This window comes from Leucoraja erinacea, chromosome 2, assembly GCF_028641065.1.
Source record: "Leucoraja erinacea ecotype New England chromosome 2, Leri_hhj_1, whole genome shotgun sequence".
In the NCBI taxonomy this organism is placed as follows: domain Eukaryota; kingdom Metazoa; phylum Chordata; class Chondrichthyes; order Rajiformes; family Rajidae; genus Leucoraja; species Leucoraja erinaceus.
Genome location: NC_073378.1, coordinates 83,940,243 through 83,962,547, shown reverse-complemented (window position 1 = coordinate 83,962,547; position 22,305 = coordinate 83,940,243). Strand labels below are relative to the sequence as shown.

At 37.5% G+C, this 22,305-nt stretch overlaps 2 protein-coding genes across 2 annotated transcripts; both read left to right on the top strand.

Annotated features, from left to right (window-relative positions):
• Positions 1–6,141: 6,141 nt before the first annotated feature.
• hoxa10b (homeobox A10b) lies at positions 6,142–10,717 on the top strand. The gene is made up of 2 exons (XM_055659843.1): positions 6,142–8,401; positions 10,162–10,717. Exons 1-2 carry the CDS (start codon positions 7,642–7,644, stop codon positions 10,434–10,436), a joined length of 1,035 nt encoding a protein of 344 aa, XP_055515818.1. The 5' UTR covers positions 6,142–7,641; the 3' UTR covers positions 10,437–10,717.
• A 5,971-nt stretch (positions 10,718–16,688) lies between these two features.
• On the top strand, positions 16,689–20,705 carry LOC129711869 (homeobox protein Hox-A9). Its single transcript, XM_055659854.1, has 2 exons — positions 16,689–18,684; positions 19,315–20,705. The coding sequence occupies exons 1-2, from the start codon at positions 18,144–18,146 to the stop codon at positions 19,554–19,556; spliced, it is 783 nt and encodes a 260-aa protein (XP_055515829.1). The 5' UTR covers positions 16,689–18,143; the 3' UTR covers positions 19,557–20,705.
• Positions 20,706–22,305: the final 1,600 nt, after the last annotated feature.

Sequence of the window (22,305 nt, the reverse complement as noted above, 5' to 3'; positions counted from 1 at the left end):
TCGTTCTTTCATTTCTCCCTTCTGTTTTTGCTTGATATTGCATGGTTTCTTTTATCAACATAATGCTATCATTGGGGCACCAAGTGATTTTATCTTGACGTTTGATCGGCAATTGTCAAATTTGATTTGTTTCCTCAACAACCGACACATAATGCAGCTTTTGGAAATCTATCCCCGCAATGACTATATGTATTATTCTGAACATTAACAGGGTTTAAATGTGCTGAACCGTGGATCTTTGGTTTGGCACTTAAGATTCAGAGCGCTTTTGCAGTTTTCCTGTTCTCTGTTCTTATGCGTTTCCCATATTTAACGAAATAATGCGCATATATGTCTGTTTCAAAAAAAATCGAACAGTTCGTTGGAATGTAACAATCAAATTGTGGTGGCTTTATGTTTCTTAAATATTGATCGAACATTAACAGTTCAACCAAAAAGTATAACTGGCGAGATTTAATCATTTGCCCGCTTTCCTTTCTTTTTTTTTTGCGGGATAGTGTCATTTCAATTAACTGTTCCTTTTTAAATGATGAGGAAAGATTTGGAAATGTTGGTGCATTTTTTCGAAAGTATATTCGATTGATTCTTTTTCGCATTACTTAATTTTGACAGTTAACGCAGAAATTAAATAAACCTATTGTTCCAGATTATACCTCTTATTTGTTGATGTCCGTTGACCAGTTTTTTTTAAGGTTAGAAAGCTAATTAGCAACTGTGCCAAGTTATGTAAAATTTACCAAACCCTATTTTTATGTCGGAGCTTGTTAAACTAAGAATAAGTACGCGATTGTGTGCATTTTTAAGTAAATTTCACATGAAGTTCATACTTGCTGATCGTTTCCTGTGGGAATACTGAGATTAAAATTGTCTTGTGCGGTTCGGTAACGATGTCCTATAAAACTAGTTTGACTGAACAATGTATAAACATGATATTTGTGACAAATTTTATTGCGTTAAATTATCGTGGTGGATGAATATACTGTAGTGTAGTTCATTGCATGCTTTGGTGTGTGTGTGTGTGTGTGTGTGTGTGTGTGTGTGTGTGTGTGTGTGTGTGTGTGTGTGTGTGTGTGTGTGTGTGTGTGTGTGTGTGTGTGTGTGTGTGTGTGTGTGTGTGTGTGTGTGTGTGTGTGGGGGTGTGGGTGGTGTGTGTGTGTGTGTGTGTGTGTGTGTGTGTGTGTGTGTGTGTGTGTGTGTGTGTGTGTGTGTGTGTGTGTGTGTGTGTGTGTGTGTGTGTGATGTAAATAATATATATATTGCATTATGGGATTGTGATAAGTTAGTAAAGGGTTTCGTTAAAACGTCAATATTCATTAATTGTTAGCAATGGAATTTTTCTGTGAAAATGTTTCTTACTTACTATAACTTGAATAATGCTGCCAACCAATAGTATTCCTTTCACTTCATTCCTTTGTTTCAGATTATTTGACTAAAATGGCTACTCCCAATTATTATCTTCATATTATTTAATGGCGTGTTATCAAGAATGTCATGAAATGCATCCCTATCAAGAATCAGTACAACTTGAATATTTAAAGCATACCATTTGAAAGCTCGAGCAACCTTAGGCCATAGCGCCCTCTGGGTCTAGGATTGGCACTTGCACCACAGTACAATGGTCATTCATTCTGTTCTTGGTTGCTGTATAAAATATATTCGGGCATTGCAGTACTAAATAAATTTAATAGCCAGATCCTAATTTTTAAAAAAACTAAAAAAAAATCTTAGTTTCTAATGGCAATTTAAATCTTAATATTTGATGTAACGATATACGCAAAATGTCAACGGCAGCCTATCTGTTAAAGAGCATATCTTTTAAAAAGAGACCATTTCAACAACCTCTTTATTATCTTGGCAGGATTTGTCCTTCAGAAACTAGTGCAAGCCAGTTTCTAATTACTGAAATACATGTCTTTCAATTATCATCAAATATTAACCCTTTGATTAAATATCTAATGATTTGATAATATGTAACGGATAAATCTTGAAAAATAAACAGTGGGAAAGGTAGGCATTTTCTGAGTGAGATTGCCAATAACGTGAGCCAGTGAAGGAATGAATAGATAAAGCTAGGGTGAACTAAAAATAAACATGAGCTCGAACTCCAACTTCCCAACTTTTCGGACAATAAAACAGTCTAGACAACTCGGTTGGGCTTATCATTGTTTTAAAAAGGCCAATCTCTTCTTTTTCTATGTCTAACAAAACACTTTCCGATAATGTTCATTGTGTGCAGTTCGCTGCTTAATTAAACCAGGGCACAGATATCCCTTTGCATAGCCTTTTGCATCAAAACATTCGAACATATTTTTAAGTAAATTACTTAAAGAAAGTTTACTTCTGCGATCGCAAATTGTAAAATACGAAAGAGTTTGGGCAGCCAGTTTTTTAATTTTTTTATTTGACAAGATGGGTGGGGGTACAGTAATGAAATTTACCGGTTTATTCTGGAACGTGGAAGCTGTACATAAAACAGAACTAGCGTGTGCACTTCATAGTTGAAGAACAGTGTGTTTGTTTTAATATGAAATGAATGCTAGGCAATGGAACGGCGTTACATTGAACATTAATACCACGAATCCTTCATTGTTTAAAGGTATCAAGTTATTGAATGAAACGTTCTCGTCAGAGTATGGCACTGATGTGAGGAATGTGTTGTAATTGTACATTTTACGCCAACTCTTTATTTTCAACGTGGTTCATAACATGGACCATTTTGGTTTGTGACTCGACCCCCGCTGCGTCACCTTCACCGTGGCCTGTGCAACTGAATTGCCGCTTTTTTGTTATAAAGCTAGTGAGCTATTTTGTCAGCGTGAAAACAAAAACTCTACCGTCGTTTTCTTAGAATCACGATTAGTAAAATGAAAATCTGTTCGTCAGATTATGAAAAACGATATGTTAACAAAAACACAATTTCATATGAATAAAATCTGGCTCCTTATTTCAACAAAATCTATTCAACATAAATATCTCGTTAATTTTAAAGACACGGAGAATAATGTGACTTTGCGCAATTCTGTGTTTATTTGCAATTATTTTGCACGCGTAGTTTCCGCATAAGGTAAGCATTCTTTAATGTAATCTTTAAAGCGAAATTAACATTAGGATTACCTAAGACACTTTATATTAAAAGCAATTTCTCAATTCACAATAGACTATTTACTCCATTCGATTCACAAAACAAATTTAAGATCCCCATCCTATTTTTATCTGGACTTCTTTTGAATTGTTAGACTGCTTTTTTCTTGTAATTGCTCAATCTTGTCGATATAAACTGTTGATAAGGCCTAAATTGAAGTGTACATCGCTGTAATCTTCATTATAAATACAAGCGCTTGATTTCACTAGTAAAAACCCTTTACCTTGCGGAATATTGCTCATTGTTCACGTTCAAAGTCGATTATTCATTTGAAATCGTATAATCCAATTGCGCTTTCTTTGTTTTATTTTTTAGAGGGTATATTGGCGCATAATTCTATATAACAGTAAAATAGCTGACTGAAATGAAATTAAAATAGAACAAACTAATTAGGTCTCCCACGTTACAACAGGGACTGCACATCAAAAAGTACTCCATTGGCTGTAAAGCACTTTGGGACGTCCCAAGGTTGTGAAAGGCGCTGCTTCAATGGAAGTCTTTTGTCTCAGTTTTAAATTGTTCGAGACATGCTTACGGAAGTCTTTTTAAGCAGGCAATTGAAAAATATGGTTATTAATATTTTTGTCATTCCAAACCATAAAACAGTTATGCGTCTATTTCTGTTATTACTCTGCACTTCATTCGGACTTATTGTACACTGTTGACATCCTTTGCTTTCTGGCTGGATTTCCGTTTCTCTTTCATTCAAATGCGAGTGTAAACGATGTCTTTAAATTTAAGTGTTAGACTCACTATCTTTTTTTAAAAAGAAATAAAGCATTATATCACAAACTATCCAGCAAGAAATATCAGTGTTTCAATAGCAATTCCGTGGTAACAATTAACCAGATTAGTTAAATTTGTAGATTTAGAGGATGATAACATTTGGTGAGGTTTGATATCCTTGATTTTTAGATTTCTTGTCTGCGATTGATAGACGTTAGTTTATATTTTGATTGTACACTGTGCAAAAAGTTAGTGTTGCATGGCTTTCTAAAATTACCGAACAGTGTTTCTATTTCAACGTGTTTTATTCTTTAAGTGTCCAATATAAAGAAACCAAGCCCTTTAATGCAGCGAATTTTCAATTTTATCCATTTACCATCGATTTTTACAGTTGGTGCCTTTTATTTTTAAATATTTTTACCTAAAAATTTCAAGAAATAGAAATGATTTTGAAAGTAATGTGATTCCGAAGTGGTTGCTTACAACATTATTGAATACATACACAGATAAAGGGTGACATTCTTTTCAGATTTATCTCGGAGACATAAAATAATGATCTCTTTTCAACTTCTCCAGCAATTTTTGCGAATTACAGAGAATTGTTATTACTTCTTGTTGAAAAAGCTATGTATGTTAAATCAGCGCCGTAGATGGCAAATATTTGCCCTGGCCCCTCTACGAAAAGATTTCACTGCGTACATACAATGGCCTATACACTTGAAGGGCGAGGAGTTTTTTTTTTGAAGTTCACGAAGTGTTGGATAGATTTTGTGACTGCAAACAAGAACTACATAATTATAAGCAATCTCACTCGGTGGTGTAGGTGGCGAGCATACGAGTATTCTTCTTGGAACTTTATCCGGAAAACAGGGTGAAAGGCACTCAGTCTGGCCTTCAGTCTTAAGTTCACGATCTAGGCTAACAACGAGCCCGAGCTCTGAGTGGGCACAGCCTGCTCAGTTTAGACATTGAAATCGCTTATTTACTGAAGAAGCACTACATGCGCCACTGCAATCTATGCTCGTCCTTTTATAACAGACTGGACTATATTATTTACCTCGATTGTTGCAGCGTTGTAAGACGTGTGTTTATTGCTTACGCGTTGATGGAGAAATGTAGAAATCTTGCAGTACCCACGGTCGACATAGCTTGGCGCAAAGAAATGTGGCTTCATTATTCTTTCTTATGCCAAATGGAACGCATTAATGGCCATTAAAAGTATTGTATAACTATGCACTTTCTAAAGCTATTTCTTTAATTTAATTTTTCCCCTCGCCATATTCCTGAAATAGGCGATAAAGCTATTTCATCTCGCCCAACCTCCTCGGCATTAAACGCATTTCTTAACTGTTACCAATGTCGCAATTAACAGTCACGTACACACTAGAAGCTAGAAAATAAACTTATTTCCCGCAAATCCTTGCTGCTTCAATTACTTCCTGGTGTGGGCTTTTTAAATGTTCACATGAGACTCCCAGCTCCTCGCTCCATTCCTATCCATAAAGTTGAGAAAGGCCTGCAGTATCTTAGAAACAGGAGAAATCAATCCACCATCCCCATTACAGTTTTACTGGGGAAATTGGGTTATAGACGTTTAAACCTTTCCAAAAATGCCCCAATAAAATTATCCAAATATGGTATCAATTTATTAAGCAATGAAACATTTGCAAAAAGAACCAGATAAATATCATGCCTCCAACACATAAATGCGCCGCTTGTTAGCATTGCTGTACAGTAGCATGGACCTTTATATATGAGACTCTGGCAGAGATGGTAATTGTTATTTTTACCCATTAAATCTTTGTCTGCTCCCATGATCATACGTGTCATTGGCTCAGAGGGATTGCAAACGGGAATATTTTCAAAATTTTCGATAAAGAACATTCAGGTTTTTATATGATTTTTGGACGGCCGTGATAATTCTAAACAGTCGTTTGTGCTTAAAAACAAGCATGCATAAGGAATCCTCCGAGACGGCCCTTTAGCAAACACGGTGCGTGTAAAGCCGGCCTTCATATCCCGCTGACTTTAACTGAAACGATATTTTAAATAATCTGCTTTAGATTAACAACATTTTCTGAGCTTTAATCCAGCGTCAGAAGTTAAAATAACTGCAATTGGAATAATAGTACAGAGTGGCGGTGGGGAAGAGGGTGGGGGTGGGGCGGCACGGTTCACATTTTGAGTGCGGCTAAAAGATGGCTCGTAGAAAAACACAGTAATGTTAGAGATTTAATATTACATCCAAATCTAAAGACGACATTTACGGCGGCATTGCTTGCTGCGCTGCATTTTATTACGGAGATGGCCGATCAAAATACATACAATATGACCGACACACAGAATAGTTTTGTATTCAGATTCCCATTGAGACATATTGAAGAAATATGCCACAAATACACTGTTAAAAGCCTCCCTTGCCTTGGATCACAAGGGATTTATGTATGTGTGTGTATGTGTGTGTGTGTGTGTGTGTGTGTGTGTGTGTGTGGGTGCGTGCGTGCGTGTATTTGGAGGGGGCTCTTATCGTTGTTGCATTACTTTCTTTTTGCACTGATATTATGATAATAGCTGTAGATTGAGTATAATTATCTTCCACCTTAAATTCTGGAGATAAATAGTTCACCAATCGAAGTCCCCATGGAAAAAGGTAAAGCATTTTCACCCCTCTGGTTTCATTTCTAAGTTATCTTTGGATGGGATGGAGTGTCATACTCTGGAGGAGGCATCTATAGCGCGCTTAAAAAAAAACTTGACCCGATTGTAGTTGAGATACTTGTAAATTTTGTTTAACTGCAGTGTATTCTATTTTTAAGACGATATGATGAGGTCGATTTTATAGATGTGGTAAACGATGTGTGTTCTTGGCCCAGCCAATTGAAGAACACATGATCAAGTATTTCGAACCAAATGTTTTCTATTTCTTGAAATTGTTATTTGGTAAGAAATTTCAAGAATTGCCACAACCCAGTCAGCCTCGGTCGGGAAATAGATGAATGGATAAAAGGAAGTGGTTGTAGAATTAGTTTGTTGTGCCCGACCTTCTACACTTAACTTACAGAGATGCAGTATGTCCCATTACCCCACTAAACTCTAAACTACAAAAAAAGGCCAGATATACAATCACGGACTTGTATTTCAAGAGTGATTCTTCAACCCTGCGCATACAAGGAATGGCAACAGAAGTAACAATAAGGAAACGCTCATTGTGGGTCTGAATCACAGTGATCACTGTGAAACTGTTGCAGCAGGCGGCTGGGTAATTACAATCAGACCCGTGAAAGTCAAGATTACTTCTGTTTTCTTGCAAGTATCCGCCTGCGAAACTTAACGCGTGATTAAAATTGTACAATATAGAACTACAACTTTGTTCTTTTTATCAACCGCGTGTGCGAATAATTGGAAATATGTAAATAATTGCTACTTTGAAACAGTTAGGTAGCTTCACATTTTGCTGAAACTTGTAGTATTGAATTACAATTTTGCCCCTCTTTTATTTTATTTGAAGGACGTGATTCTAATAAAGTAGAACTGAATAAATAAAGATGCATTTAGACGTTTTTGCAGTTTACCGAACACATATGGTGACCTTATTGCCGTTCTGGTGACGTAGCCCCACCATGAAGGAGGGGCTTATGGCCAGCTATGCCATTTGATTGGTTCGTCCCGCCTGTCGTGCTGCGGAGGTATCTCTAATCATATTCAACGTGTTTGCACAAGAAATGTCAGCCTGAACTGGATATCTTCTGCTTTCGCCAAATTACCCCACAACAATGTCATGCTCAGACAGCCCGGCTGCAAACTCCTTTTTAGTAGATTCTCTGATCAGCGTGGGCCGTGGCGGGGAAGGAACCTATTACCCCAACAACAGCGTATACCTGCCGCCTGCCTCTGATCTATCATACGGCATCCAAAACTGTGGACTTTTCCCATCTCTGAGCAAACGCAGTGAGAACAACTCTCAGAGTATGGTCCTGACTTCTCATCCCTACATGAGCGGGATGGAGGTCTGGTCAGATCCTCCCAGGTCCTGTCGCATGGAGCAACCTGCAACCCAGCAAGTAGCAGCATGTTCCTTCCCCCAGAATATCAAAGAAGAAAATGCATATTGCTTATATGATTCTGAGAAATGTCCAAAAAGCGCGGCAGCAACAGATCTTTCCACGTTTCCAAGGCTAACATCAGAATCGTGCTCCAATACTGACACTACTACTAGCGGCGGGGTTCCTGTGCCCGGCTATTTCCGTCTGTCCCAAGCCTACCCGACAACCAAACAGACACTTTATACCAACACTGGGCAGGTTGGGGCCTCTCCGTTCGTGCCTCAGTCCCAGATCCGTTTTGGAACACCCCCTTCTTCAGCTTCGACCCCGAGTGAATTGGGGAGAAAAGGAAGCGAGGGGACATCCCCCGGCCATTTAACCTGCGGCTCGGAGAGAGAAGAGGCAGAGGCTCCGGCATCTTCACCAAACGAAGAATCTTCACCAGTCCATTCAGAAAGCAGCAAAAACTCTCCTGAGAAAGAAACAAAAGGTAGGTACAAAATAGACAGTGGGCGATTTACAGAGCGAACAATCAGAAGCTAACAATCAGAGTAGACGTGGCAGGTACAGCCAACAAGCCTAACAAAGGGGGGTTTATTTTGACCTTGTGAACTTTTTATTTTTGGGCGTGAGCTATGCTGTAAAAATTAATGCCTACTATAGTTTATAGCATGAGCCCACGCTCCGGAATCAATTGTACTCACATTCTAAACTTGTCAGATAAGTTACAAACCACGAATCCTTATTGCAGTTATGTAAGTGTACCGCATAGAAGCACATATTTGCACACAGGGTCCAAAGTAAATAAAAGACAGCCAATGAATAATACTCAAAGGAACCCAGGAACGTTTTATGATCTAGCGCGTCTTTCCAGAAAAAAAATGAAATGAAAATAAGAAAAGTTTTCAAAATAATATAATATATCACTGCCATATTTTACTTTAAGACATTTGGTGCTTTTAGGTCAATGTCGATTTATTGCATATGCTTTTGTTTAAACTTAGATGTTAAAAGACAGTTTTAGGGGATGCCTAGTTTTTATTTTACTGTATTTGAAATCCATCTAGTTAACAACATGGGAGCACCATAATAAAATGGTTAAAATGTCCACCGATTAGTTTAATTGCAACTCTAACGAACTTCCAAAGAAAACATTTGAGTGAGCTAGTTCAAGTGAGAAAATTGAGGAGTTGAAGAGGCTAGAGCTTTAAAACATTGAAGACGAATACATTTCGATCTGTTGCATTTAAAGTTATTTTCTTAAACGAAAAACTCCGCTCAATCTCATTGGATATTGTCATGGATGAAGATAGGATTTGTTTGGTGTGGAACATGGCGAGAAATAGGACTGAAAACATAATCTTTGTACATGATAGCAGGGGGAAAGACATGCTTACTGGTGCAAGCAAAATATTGAATATTGCGATAATTGCAGGAGAATTTTTCATTTTGCGAATAACCAACTGCGTTGGTATTAACCAAGCATCTTAAAAGCGAAGAATTATAAGACCCTTGAATGACGTGAAATCAATCTGACAGTTACTCCAAGTACATAAGATTCTTGACAATTGTTTAAATATATCCAATGCCATTAACATACAGATTTCAAACCAATTCCATCTTCATCCTAATAGCCCTCATGGTTCATTACAATACCATATCATCCCCCATTTCAGAAATCTGATTAAACCTTGATATAGTTCAAAATGTTATTGTTTCCATTCAATGCGAGTATGTACCCAATGTATGGACAAAAATGGAACAATATTGCCATTGTATTAACAATTAAAATGTAAAATAAATGGAGAATATAGCATTTTTAATAGTTGATATTATACCTATATATTGTACCTATTTCTTGGCACAGTAACATGAACACAGGTAAAACGTCCATTTTACCACTATTAAGTTATCATTGAAAATTATTTGACGAAATTTTCTTTTCTTTCTCTGCTCATTTGATATCTCTCTCTCTCTCAATCTCTCTCTCTCTCTCTCTCTCTCTCTCTCTCTCTCTCTCTCTCTCTCTCTCTCTCTCTCTCTCTCTCTCTCTCTCTCTCTCTCTCTCTCTCTCTCTCTCTCTCTCTCTCTCTCTCTCTCTCTCTCTCTCTCTCTCTCCCTCTCTCTCTCTCCTCCCTCTCTTCCCTCACTGCCCCTCTCTCTCTCTCCCTCTCTGCCTCTCCCTCTCTGCCTTTGCATGTCTGTTTTTTTTTCTTTCCTTTGTTTTCTATCATTTTTTTTACTTAATAGGGGAAGTGAAAGCTGAAAATGGGGCTAACTGGCTGACTGCAAAGAGTGGCAGGAAAAAACGATGCCCTTACACCAAACATCAGACCCTGGAGCTGGAGAAAGAGTTTCTTTTCAACATGTACCTGACTCGAGAGCGTCGCCTAGAGATTAGCCGCAGTGTCCACCTGACTGACAGACAGGTCAAAATCTGGTTTCAAAATCGCAGAATGAAACTCAAGAAAATGAACCGTGAGAACAGGATTCGGGAGCTCACAGCTAACTTCAGCTTTTCATGATAAATACAGACACTGGTTTGCCTATTTACTCGGACATCGGGAAGTTGTGCTAGTGTTACTGAAAGACTAAAAACTTTTCCACTTACCTCTGACTTCTCAGCCTTGTGCTGATTGTAGATAAATGCGATTTATGTGTTTTTGTTTTTATTTGTGGCGCTAGTCTGTTTCTGTATCTATAATAATAAGTGTTGCCAATGATAAGCAAGGCATGCACAGAAGTTGTCCTCCTATATGAGAATTTTCCAAACAACTGCGGAGGGATAGGATTGTGAGGGGGGGGGGGGGGGGGGGGTGGTTGAACATGTCAACAATCATTTAATTGTGCTAGTTACCAATTATCAGCTACGTAAATCGAACATTGTAATATTTAAATACATTTAATGCTGTTTAAATAGTTCCAGGATGATGTTACTACCCATATACCGACATGTTGATAAAAAAAAGTTAAATGTGAATATGCTGTAAAGTGTGTTGTTACATAAATATATCACATGCCATGAATGGAAACACCATAGCACATTTAAATGTGAAACCTTGTTGCAAACATAACTAAGTAGAATGTCGGACCTTTTATTCAATGCCGTCGATTCACTTCCAAAAGAAAATAAAATCAATTAGAATTGATTCATTCTGGTTTCGAAAAGATGAAATACTCGTACTGGAAAACTCAGCTCATGCTTAGACCTATTGCTGCTGCTTTCTGTACGTTAACAAAAACTTGTGTTTCCTGGAAGGTGAATAAAACGTATTTCGTCGCAGTCCATTGAGATAGGTATATGCACATTGTTTTTACTTCATTTTGTGTTCGTTTTTTTCTTACCTTATCTGTTGAGGAAGTTTACTGCAGGAATGGTGGGTTTAAAGACTGGCAATTACCGTTGCAATCTATTTAAATATTACCTAGACGGTCGTAATTTGTCTGGGCTATATAGCGATGGTGCTGTAACGTTTGTCGGCTTTTGTTGAGTTTTATGACTTGCTAGTATATCTGGGTTGTTGCTGTCTTGGACGAGTGGTTTCAGTTCAGCGAACAGCCACGAAGACAGAGGAAGCAGAGCACCGCTCGGATGTAGGAAATTGATTTTCTTTGAACAAAATACGCACCAGATCTTTTAATCTGCAATAATCAGAAGAGTTTGAAGAATCGAAAAATCTTAGCAGATAAAACATCTGGAAGCATTCACATTGAAGGTGAGATCTATATGAAGAACGAGATCCATTATCCTCTGTTTAGACCAATAGGTAAGGGATCATTTCTAACAAACTTGTGCTTTTAGTATATGTTTAATGCAATCGGTGGCGTTAGCAGAGAAAACGTAAAACTACTGCATTGTTTATTTTCCTTTGGGGGGTGGAGGACGTGGGGGAAAAGAAATATATATATATATATATATATATACATATATATATATATATATATATATATATATATATATATATATTGACTGTCATCTGGCTAGCTCTTTTCTTCGGGCAAACCTTGAACTCGTGATTATTGCTGTGCACACAAGTTGCAATGGCTTATCATTACTGGAATGAATGACATGTATTCAGATCGCGTGAAATCCTGTTCAGAGATAATAAAGAACCCCGCCATATTTAGTGGGGACTAACATGTATTATTGTGCTGAATTTGCAATTCAATTTATTCATTTGAATTGGAATTCGGTATGAAACCCGAAATCCCCTCAATAATTTGGAAAATGATTTCAGAGACAAACAGCTTTGCATGTGGAAGGAGTGCTTTTCGATTTTGGTAAATACATGCGAGGTTTTGACGAGAAGCGCAATGATTATGACCTCTATTTGAGTAAGCTTGTTGAATGTGGATATAGATTGTCCCACTACTAATGTACAGTGATAGGAATCTAAAGAGCTGAGATAGAACTGATGTGTGATTTAGGTAGTTTCATGTTGTTGGGGCTAAAGTCTAACTCTACAACACGAGACTGTCTGAATTACTGCAGTTATCATCATCGCCAGTGAGTTCTTGTGTTGGTTTGGAAAGAAACCACAGATACTCAAATAATTCCGAAAAAGTAAAAGCTTTTGGTTTGACACAGCTAGCCACAAAGTGGCACGTTCTACAATCGGATTAAGAATGTGTAATACAAAGACGTGGTAGTTAGTTCTTCTGCAAGCCCCCCCTCCCTCCCGAAATTAATCGAACTGTGTATTTTTTTCAAAGAACAGAAGAGAATCTTCTACATTTGCAAACTAACCGTGGATTGTGCTTTCCGAACGATGTGGCGAACTGGCATTTCCTAAATACTATCATTTACCTTAGATTTTATGTTAGATTTTTTTTTCTAATAAGGATCAAGTTCATGTTTAAATTAAATATGATCCATTTCGATTTCCCTTCAATATATATGCGCTGTGGAGCCATTAGTTGAAAGGATCGGTGTTAATCTGCTGCATTATACTGTAGATTGCTGCAGTTACATACGTACGGCGGCATAATTGATGCATTGCAGATTTCGATTTTGTTAGTGATAAATATTCCATAGTTATATTAACATCGCTTAAAAAGTCACATAATTGTTTTTGTACATTTTTACATGGCTTATCTGCAATTCGAGGTGAAAATCGGAATTAAAAGGAACCTTGCAAAATGATTTAGGGTACGCATTTAAACCTATGTATTCTACCATGTGCAAGACAAAGAAATTACTTGAAAGGCACAAGGCCTCGGTTATGATCATTACATGGCGCCTGGGCGCGTAATTTTGTTTTGTTCTTGGAAACAGCGACCTCGGCGGAGCGTAGTGGAAACGCTACTTGGTCGGTGTCTCATGCTCTGCAGAAACTAGACTAAACACAGAAAGCAGACTTGCCCCATTATATTGGGCTCTCTAGACGAGACAAACAGAAGCTTTAATCGAAGCAAAGCAAGTAAACATGCACAATGGCACTTTATATTGTTGGTCAAGTTAGTTGAACAACCATTGGAATTAAACTATTTAAAATTGATGCTTCAGTGCCATTATGCAGAATAAGGATCATGTCTAGATTGATTCGTGTCCTAATTTATGAATTCAGAATTAAATGCATTGCATATAACAATCACATATGATATCGTTCCATGGCAAAGACAAGCCGAACAAATTAACCGACAGAATGCGAAATACTTGCACATTGTACAAAGGAAACGTATTAACCTACAATTTCCCAGAATTTCGTGTAAGCGATTTAAAATGAGCATTTCAAGCAACATATTGATACATTATTCAAATAATATGTCTAAAAATTCATCTGTGATGTTAAATTATATCACGCGGCATGTTATAGATGGAAGTGTTACGCAAAGCAGAAATATTTATCTTGATTATTTTTTTCAGTTAAATATAAATGAACATGTTCCGAAAAATGTGCGTTGTTATACCATTGCAGGTTCATATTCTCCCGAAGCCACTGTACCACCTTAAAATATCGTCGGCAAGGTTTATTGACCCACGGAGGAAGTCAAGTTTGTACTGGTCAAAACATCCCTTCTGGTTACAGCCAGGCCCTGTTTAAAACGCTGTACAACCCAGCCCTTCGATTCAACGCATTCGCTTTTATTTGCCTAGTTTTATAGACCAAATACGTTGCCAAGTAATTGGGGATGTTTCTTTAACTACTGCGCATCGGAATAAATACGAATATTGTTTATATAAGCAACATTATGAATGCACACTCCCCCCCCCTCATATAACTTATTTGACAAATTTAACAGGACAAATAATGTTTTGTTTGAAAATCATTCTGTTTGCACCTTAAATGTTATTATTTGCGCGTTGCTTGCTATCATCACCAAGGTTCATATATTTATAATCTTATATAAAGGGATTCGCTACAGTTTTGTAGCTCTTCAATTGAATGTTCACTTACATTAAAGACAAAGACCAATGCACGCTGCCCAACTCTATAGTTTTAAGTTGAACATTTAATTTTGGATTGCTGCGAATGGCCTAAAAATGGTTTAATTATTCGTAAAAACGCAACAGCCCAATATCACGTTTGGATTCCCAGACTATAGGGCGTCGTGAATGTTTAGTTGCAAAGCGATCTGACCAATTTTGATGATTCTTATTTGCAGACATTCCAGGATTTGATTTCCCCCTTTCTGTTATTTTTATTTATCAGGTGAATCTTTGTCAAATTATTTTGCTTACGGCAAATTAGAGGCGAAAGCGATTAAAGATCTCTGTCCTCCTCACACACTGTGTCTCCACAAATTGAGCATTGCAATTTCACACAGATGTTATCTGAACGGAAATAAAGGCGTCAGCGTTATTTTAAATGATAGGACCGAAAAGCCAAAAGAAACGCCACATTTCTAACTGTGGCATGCTTGAAAATGTTATCAGTCAGCTATATCATAGTTTTGCCAAATGCTTCTGGTTACAAGGTGTATTCAATGAATATCTTATTTATCCGGGTAATTCCACAAACCTTTTTAAAAAATAAAACAGGAAATCAATGATACAACACTTTTGACAGACCTTTCATTGGTATAATTTTGCACGAATTAATAAAGATTGTTCTAATTATTTGCAACAACCGTAATTCCTAAGTAAAAGCAAATCAGACGAACTCTGCACTGCACGAAAAGAGAAATGTTGCTTTATTCCTGATCCCATCCCCTTGTTGTATAATGTGATATGATGGATCCCTCTACCAAATATATCTTAAACTTGAAATAGGTACATCACTGCATTCCTCTATAATGCGGATGATATGTATCGATGCTGCATAATAACAATTGATTGAGGAATTATAGCGAAACACATCCAAGAACGAGATTATTTTCTTTCTTTCTGCTGCTTTGAAATACCCTTGTTTGCAAGTAACAGATATTCTTCCCGTTTTGAACGCCCAAACAAAAGTCGAAACTGAAAATCTCACCCGGACAAACTCTATAAAAATATTATGATTTTTATGTGATTGTGGGGGTGGGGGAATGGATTGGATATGACAGGAATTAAGTAATCACTATACCTTTTCTAACGAATTCAAGTATATAGTTTGAAATCAAGCATCTCATACAAACAATAAATCTTTAGTATCACAGCTAGACGCGGCGCATTCCAACTTTGTTTTAATGGCTAGTCGTTTTTATAAATCTCCTTCAAATAAAAACCTTAATTTTAATGAGATGAACAGCTCTTTTTAGCGAAGTGCAGAGTCAGGGCCTCGTGGCTTCATTATATATATATATATACATATATATAAAATCAACATTTCAATCCCAATTTCAGGCCATCTGCACAGGAAACGCAAAGCGTCTTTTTTTTCTCCCTAAGGTTCAACACTGGACTTGAATGGTTCTTGATTCTGCTCTGGACCTCATCACTCCACCGGTTTCATTGTAACAGTCCGCTGCTCAGATTCTCGTGTCGGCACGCCAGCGACGGCTGAATCTCCCCGACACCCCCCGCCAGCATTCACAAGAACTCACACTTTAGTCTCCCCCCCCCCCCCCCCCCACCCACCATAACCACCCACCACAACCCTCTTTTCCGACCAAATCGCCCAAACTGGTGAAAAAATATAAGAAGAATGAACAAAAATATTTTGTTTTAGATTAAAAAAAACCAAGTAGCGATAAAAGGACGTTGCATTTCAGTTATTTGCACCTTAAGGTTTGTACAATCAGCGGGTAGTTGTTGCGTCGAGGGCAGTTGTGTTGAGGAGGGTGTATTTTAGAGCAAGCTATTCACCACAGCGGCGGGAGCACGATGGTTTAAAGTCTATTCTGATAATTGCCTTTGTTTCATCACTATTTCTGTGCAATCGGATATAACGCAACAGTTCAAGTGCTTCACGTTAATTGCGAGGAAAGACGTTGAATTTCTACGCTGTTTATACTGCCGAGGTTTTTTCCTGCTTCATTTTATGCAGCAGAAAGAAAGCATTCCACATATAGTTGGTCAAATCGCCAAACTAAGAGAAAATTAGAATTGGACCTATAAGGCTCAGATAGGAACCGGCAGCTTTAGCTGGGAAATCTAAATATTTGGCCTGAAAAATCCAAGGATATTTTAAATAAAACAAAACTGAAATAATTGTTATTAATTCTTTTACAGGTCTGGAAATGCTGCTTACATATAAATATATTTTAAAACTGTGTCCAAATGAAACAGTGAAATGTTACCATAGTACTCTGCGAAATACTGCGCCATGAAGCTATAAAAACAAATGCATTGGCATCTGATTATTTGATACACAATAAAATATTTCATATGAGATTAGCGATGATAAGTTATTCTACACGAAAATTATTATAGAGATAACGAGTATCACTTTACAAAATGTATTTGAAGTTATTTCAACGATTTTATATTAAATACATTACAAGTTTATTTACTTAAAAAGTGGACCAGGCCATGATGTCGTCCTTCGGAAATATCGTTTATGTTATTTTTGCTCTTTTAAAGTGAAATAGTCCACCGTTTTAAACATGCACATTCACACTTATAACATATATCCGTAGAATATGCGCCTGTATGTGTGTGGCTGTGTTTGTGTGTTAGGGAAAGTGGAGGGAGAGAGAGAGGGAGAGAGAGAGAGACAGAGAGAGAAGACTAGGCCTATTTAGGTATTAAAGCACAGTGCTTCGTTGTAATATTTAATATGCCGCGAAGACATAACATGTGATAAATGCAACCATTAATACGGATGCTGGCGAAATCCACAGAAATGCCCACACGTTTTAAATCTATGATATGTCTAACGGTTTGCTTTTATTTACCATTGAAAGGAATATGTGTTAACCGTATAAGCGATGAGATTTCCAAATACCGTCAGTGAGGGAAAGCTTTGCAATTTCCTCCCCACATAATTCGCCAGTGAATGCAGGAAGGAGAACGTCCACGAATCCGAAAAGAAAGATGTGGCAACTATTGGATTTCCGAACAAATTAATATGATCCGTGAATCTGCATCTGTCAACCAAAATAGCACGCTGAATGCGGAAGTTGTAATTAATTATGGTTTATTGTAGGTAAAGAGTCGTTTTGCAATGGCTATAGTTTGCTAACATGTAGTTTTATTGCTTAACCTGTTATAAAACGGAGATTGACACAGTGGGTTTAATGTGTACCTTATTTTTAAAATGAAAGATTCATAGCAGCTGCAGGTACACTCGCCACTTCTCAGTGGTAGCCTTTAAAACTTCGTTAACGATTTTGATTTGTTAATACTGGATATGAATTTTAGTTTTTACTGAACTCGAATAATAAATACCGGCCCTATTCTATTCTTCGTTGTTTTTTTTTGCAGTTTATAGTTTCACTCTTTCCATAACGTTTTATGAGAAGGTTAACGATTATAAGGTGTTCGTTAAAAAAAACGAGCATCTGATGGGAAGATTGATTATGATATAAAGTAGTCCCTCAAGAAAAGAAATCCAACCGTTTTCTTCTTGTATTTCAGTTGGCAGAAAGAAATCAACTTCCTTATATAGAAGTGATTATATGCCAATGCATAAAAAAACATATGGAGTTGCTATATAAAATTATGACTATAAAAGATTGACCCTGCTACAAGCTGCGGACTGATTTATATTTTATTGTTGTTTTTTGAATCACGTGGGTGATGTATCCAATGGGGTGGAAGTGCGCCTGCACCATATTAGCGGACTGTACTTGTCCCGGCGGTAAGTTGTTATATTGAATTCTGCTCTTTCATATTTTCAGAGGCGCTTGCTGTGTCATTGCCGAGAATGTCGACATCGGGGACTATCAGCAATTATTATGTCGACTCTCTCATAATGCATGAGAACGATGATCTGCTGGCGTCCAGATATGCGTCGGGTCCACTGGCTCAGGCTTCCAGGCAGGCAGCCCTTACTGAACACCCCGATTTTTCCCCCTGTAACTTCCAGTCTAAAGCGACTGTGTTCAGCACGTCCTGGAACCCGGTGCATGCTCAGACCTCTGCCAACATGCCCACTGTTTATCACCCATACATGCACCAGGCACCTATTACCGCTACGCCTGATGGTAGGTACATGCGCTCCTGGCTAGAACCCATGCCGGGGACCTTGTCCTTTCCCGGGTTACCTTCCAGTAGACACTACGGCATCAAACCTGAGCCTGCAGTTGCCCGCAGAAATGACTGCACTACGTTTGATACACACACGTTAGCCCTCTCAGAATATGCTTGTGGACCATCTCCTGGTGATAAACGTCTGGCCGAGATTTCCTTTTCTGAAAATAATGGAGAGGTTGAATCAAACGCAGATAAGCTGCACATGGATCCAAGTAAGTACGGATCTCTCCTTTTATTTGTTTTACTTTTCTACCTAAGGCTTATAAATTAAAACCATTTTATTAAACTGACATCTTCATAGAGTAAAAAATTAGTTTAAAACAATGACTTATCTGTTTTCAATTCGCCGTTTTGTATGTGGTTGTATAAAAATAAAAATAAATATTTGATTCAGGTTTATGTTGTACCTTTTAGGCATTGTCAAGGACAGAAACCATGAATATACTGAACTAATTCGTTATAATAGAGGAAGGGGAGATAGTAATTGCTGACTCCGTAATTCAAGTGCATCCTATGCAAGTAAACGTGATGGAGATAAGTTCACTGGATCGAAAAATGCACAATGCAAACATGCAACGTTTTACCTTGTTTATAAATTGTCTCAACATTGACATTTAATCTAGTATTTGAATTCGATTCATAGACTTTATTCATTGGCCAGGGCCATGCGTGTAAGAGTATAATAATCTGTGTAAACACATGAATTTTCAGTAAACAATTTCATGAATCCAGAAATCCCCACCCTCTTTTATGTGTAAAGGTGATTTGATTCTGAGAATATTACAATATTTGACCAACATGGAAAGGGAAATATAGTAAATGTGTTTCCTTTATACTTTCAGATAACCCTTCCGCGAACTGGCTGCATGCAAGGTCTACCAGAAAAAAACGCTGCCCTTACACCAAACATCAGACATTGGAGCTGGAAAAGGAATTCTTGTTTAACATGTACCTCACAAGAGACCGCAGATACGAGGTCGCCCGGGTTCTCAATCTCACCGAACGGCAAGTTAAAATCTGGTTTCAGAATAGAAGAATGAAGATGAAAAAAATTAATAAGGAACGACCTAAAGATGACCGGTGACATGGATTAAAATATCTTCGAAGAGAAAAAAAAGGACTATTTCACCATTACTATCGAAACGGGCTCTGGTTAGAAAGACATTGTGAACATTTTATCATACCATTAGCACAAATTATTCCTTTGCCAGTTCTGGACTACACTTGGTGGGAAAGACTCACACACTTGTTAGATGGGAACCAAAGAGGGAGACATCTACGGCAAGGTTAAGTCTGTGGCTACGGAATCTACCTTTACATGAAAACTACCTTCTCTTAATCCACCGCTATTCTATGCGGACAGTAATTCAGTAATACTGTATTCGTTTAATATTTACTTGTTTTACATGCAGCAAATGAGGCTGCCTATATACTTGAATCCATGTGTCTGTTGTGATTATCTCTGTGACTGGGCCTCTGTGCTTAGGCGGTGTCTGAGTAAAGATCGTGTAAACAAACAAAAGAAAAATCTCAATTCAACTCAGGATGTTTAATATAAAACTAACAGGCTATGTGTTGGATATGAAATGTTATTTTCGTGGTGAACTTGGGACATATATTGTATTATTTTCACTGTGAATTAACGTAAAATCGCCAGGCTTTATGCTGTCTTTGTGAGACTGAGTAACGGCCTTGCCTGGGTGCATGACGTTTGTGTTGTTCTTCAGCAAATATATGAAACTGAATTGCATAGAATGCTAATATAAGTTTTATTTAAAAGAGCGGCGCTGAACATACTGCTACACGATACTATTGTCTATTGTGATGAAAGCACGAATAAAGTTCTCAGACACTTTGTATTTATCGGTGTTGTGGTGCAAAGAAAAGTATAAGATTTGGTTTAAAAACTACCTATATGTATAACTAGTAACTACCTATGTTTTGTGTGTAAATGTCACTCTTAAAACAGTCTAGATGCATTTATGCTATGGAAAAAAAAACAATATTGTCAATAAATGTAATGTGTACAATACAAGGAAAATATCTGGGTGCAATAGAAAGAACCGATACCACTAATGTGTTTTAAATAGGGTTTCGGTAAACCTGCGGAGCTAACACGTTTAAACTTGTGTACACGTTTGAAATGAATACCTCGTGTCATATTGACCAAACTATACTGTTTGTAATGAAATGTCATTTTATTTGTTGTCTAATAAAATATATGTTTCACTACATAAAACATGTGGTTTCGCTTCTCACAATTCAATTTATGGAAATGCATTGCACGGTATTTCGTACACGCCTATGTTTAATAAATTCCGCCACAATTTCAGAATTTTGAAACGCACCATACTCAACACTAATACTTTCAAGATCTTCATTGCCCTCTTTACAGATGGTTTCGATTTCAATGCTTAAGATCACCCTAAGTTTTGCAACACCCGGACGATGCCATAAATAGAATAATATGTATACATTTTTTTTTAAATCCCATTCATTACTAAAATGTAATCTCTAATGTCAACACAGCTATTATATACCTTTCTCAAATTCTGACATATAAAATGTAATCCATTGTTTGGATTTTTCCAAATAAACATGGGATGTTTAGTTGATAACTAAAACGAACGTTACAGGTTTCTGGAAGGATTCATAAACCGTGAAGTCGTAACTTTGTTTTAGAAGCGGATTTGATGACGCAGAGTCTGAATACAGTTGAGCTTAACGCCCAGTTATCACCAATTAACCCGAGAACCTGCAAAAGTGCACTAACAACTTGCATTTGTCGCTTGGCCATGCTCCAATGTGGCTGGCTATTTATAAGATTTGTTGTGGGCTGCCAATGCAAGAAATGCTGTACTTTTCTCCAAGTGGGAATGGATAACCTTGATCCAGTTGCCCGTGAAAAAAACCTGGAACGTTATGGGATTTCACCATATTATAATGAAGTGAATTATTATATATACATTTAAAAAAAAGCCTGGCACAAATCCTTGCCGCCATTTCTTTAACAAATCGCACACGAGAGTCGCAGCCTTTGAAAGCAAACAAAGTTAAATAATCTTAGGCATTTCACCACGAACAAAAAGTACACGATTTGACCATTTATGTAACTTCCTTTCTAACTGTAAGATCCCTGGTAACTTTTTAAAACCCCGAAGACAGTTTGGATGGATTTAGTGAGATTCAAATGATTTGGAATTTGGACGGAAAGGCCCGAGTAGCTGCAAGTCTTGGCAGTGGCTGTCGTTAGTAAAATTCAGAGTGGTGTACCGCAATAAAAGAAAATGACTGCTGTAAGCGTTTATGGGGTGTAAAACGCTGGAGGTTAAGGGGCGAAGTACATAAACACGACACTGACGATCGAAGTATTCTCCGCGTCTGGAACAAACGCGTGAATAGCTTTGCGGTATTTGCAATATTTTTTATTATAATATTAAAAGTAGCGGTAAATTGAAATTATTTTATTTTTAAATGTTCAGTCTGGAGGACTATAATGATGCGACGCCCTCTGTTGTTGCATGTGGAACTTCAAAGACTAAACAGGGAGACTTGCAATAAAATAAAGGGTCTGGCAAGCCGTCTGGAATTCAGGTTTTAATGAGTTTACAACTGTCCAGCTACAATCAGTATTTTTCCAGGGAAGGCCATCCATTTGTTTTGTCTGGCTGCTTAGACAAAAGGGTCTGCGGAAATAACGACCTTTATTAGTCTCGTCTCTAACACGGGCCCCTCACATATCTCTTTACCAATTTATTGCGTCTAGTAGACAAATAACCAACATTTAGTTAATGTTAAGCCTTGTTAATAATACTTGATATTAAATTTGTTAA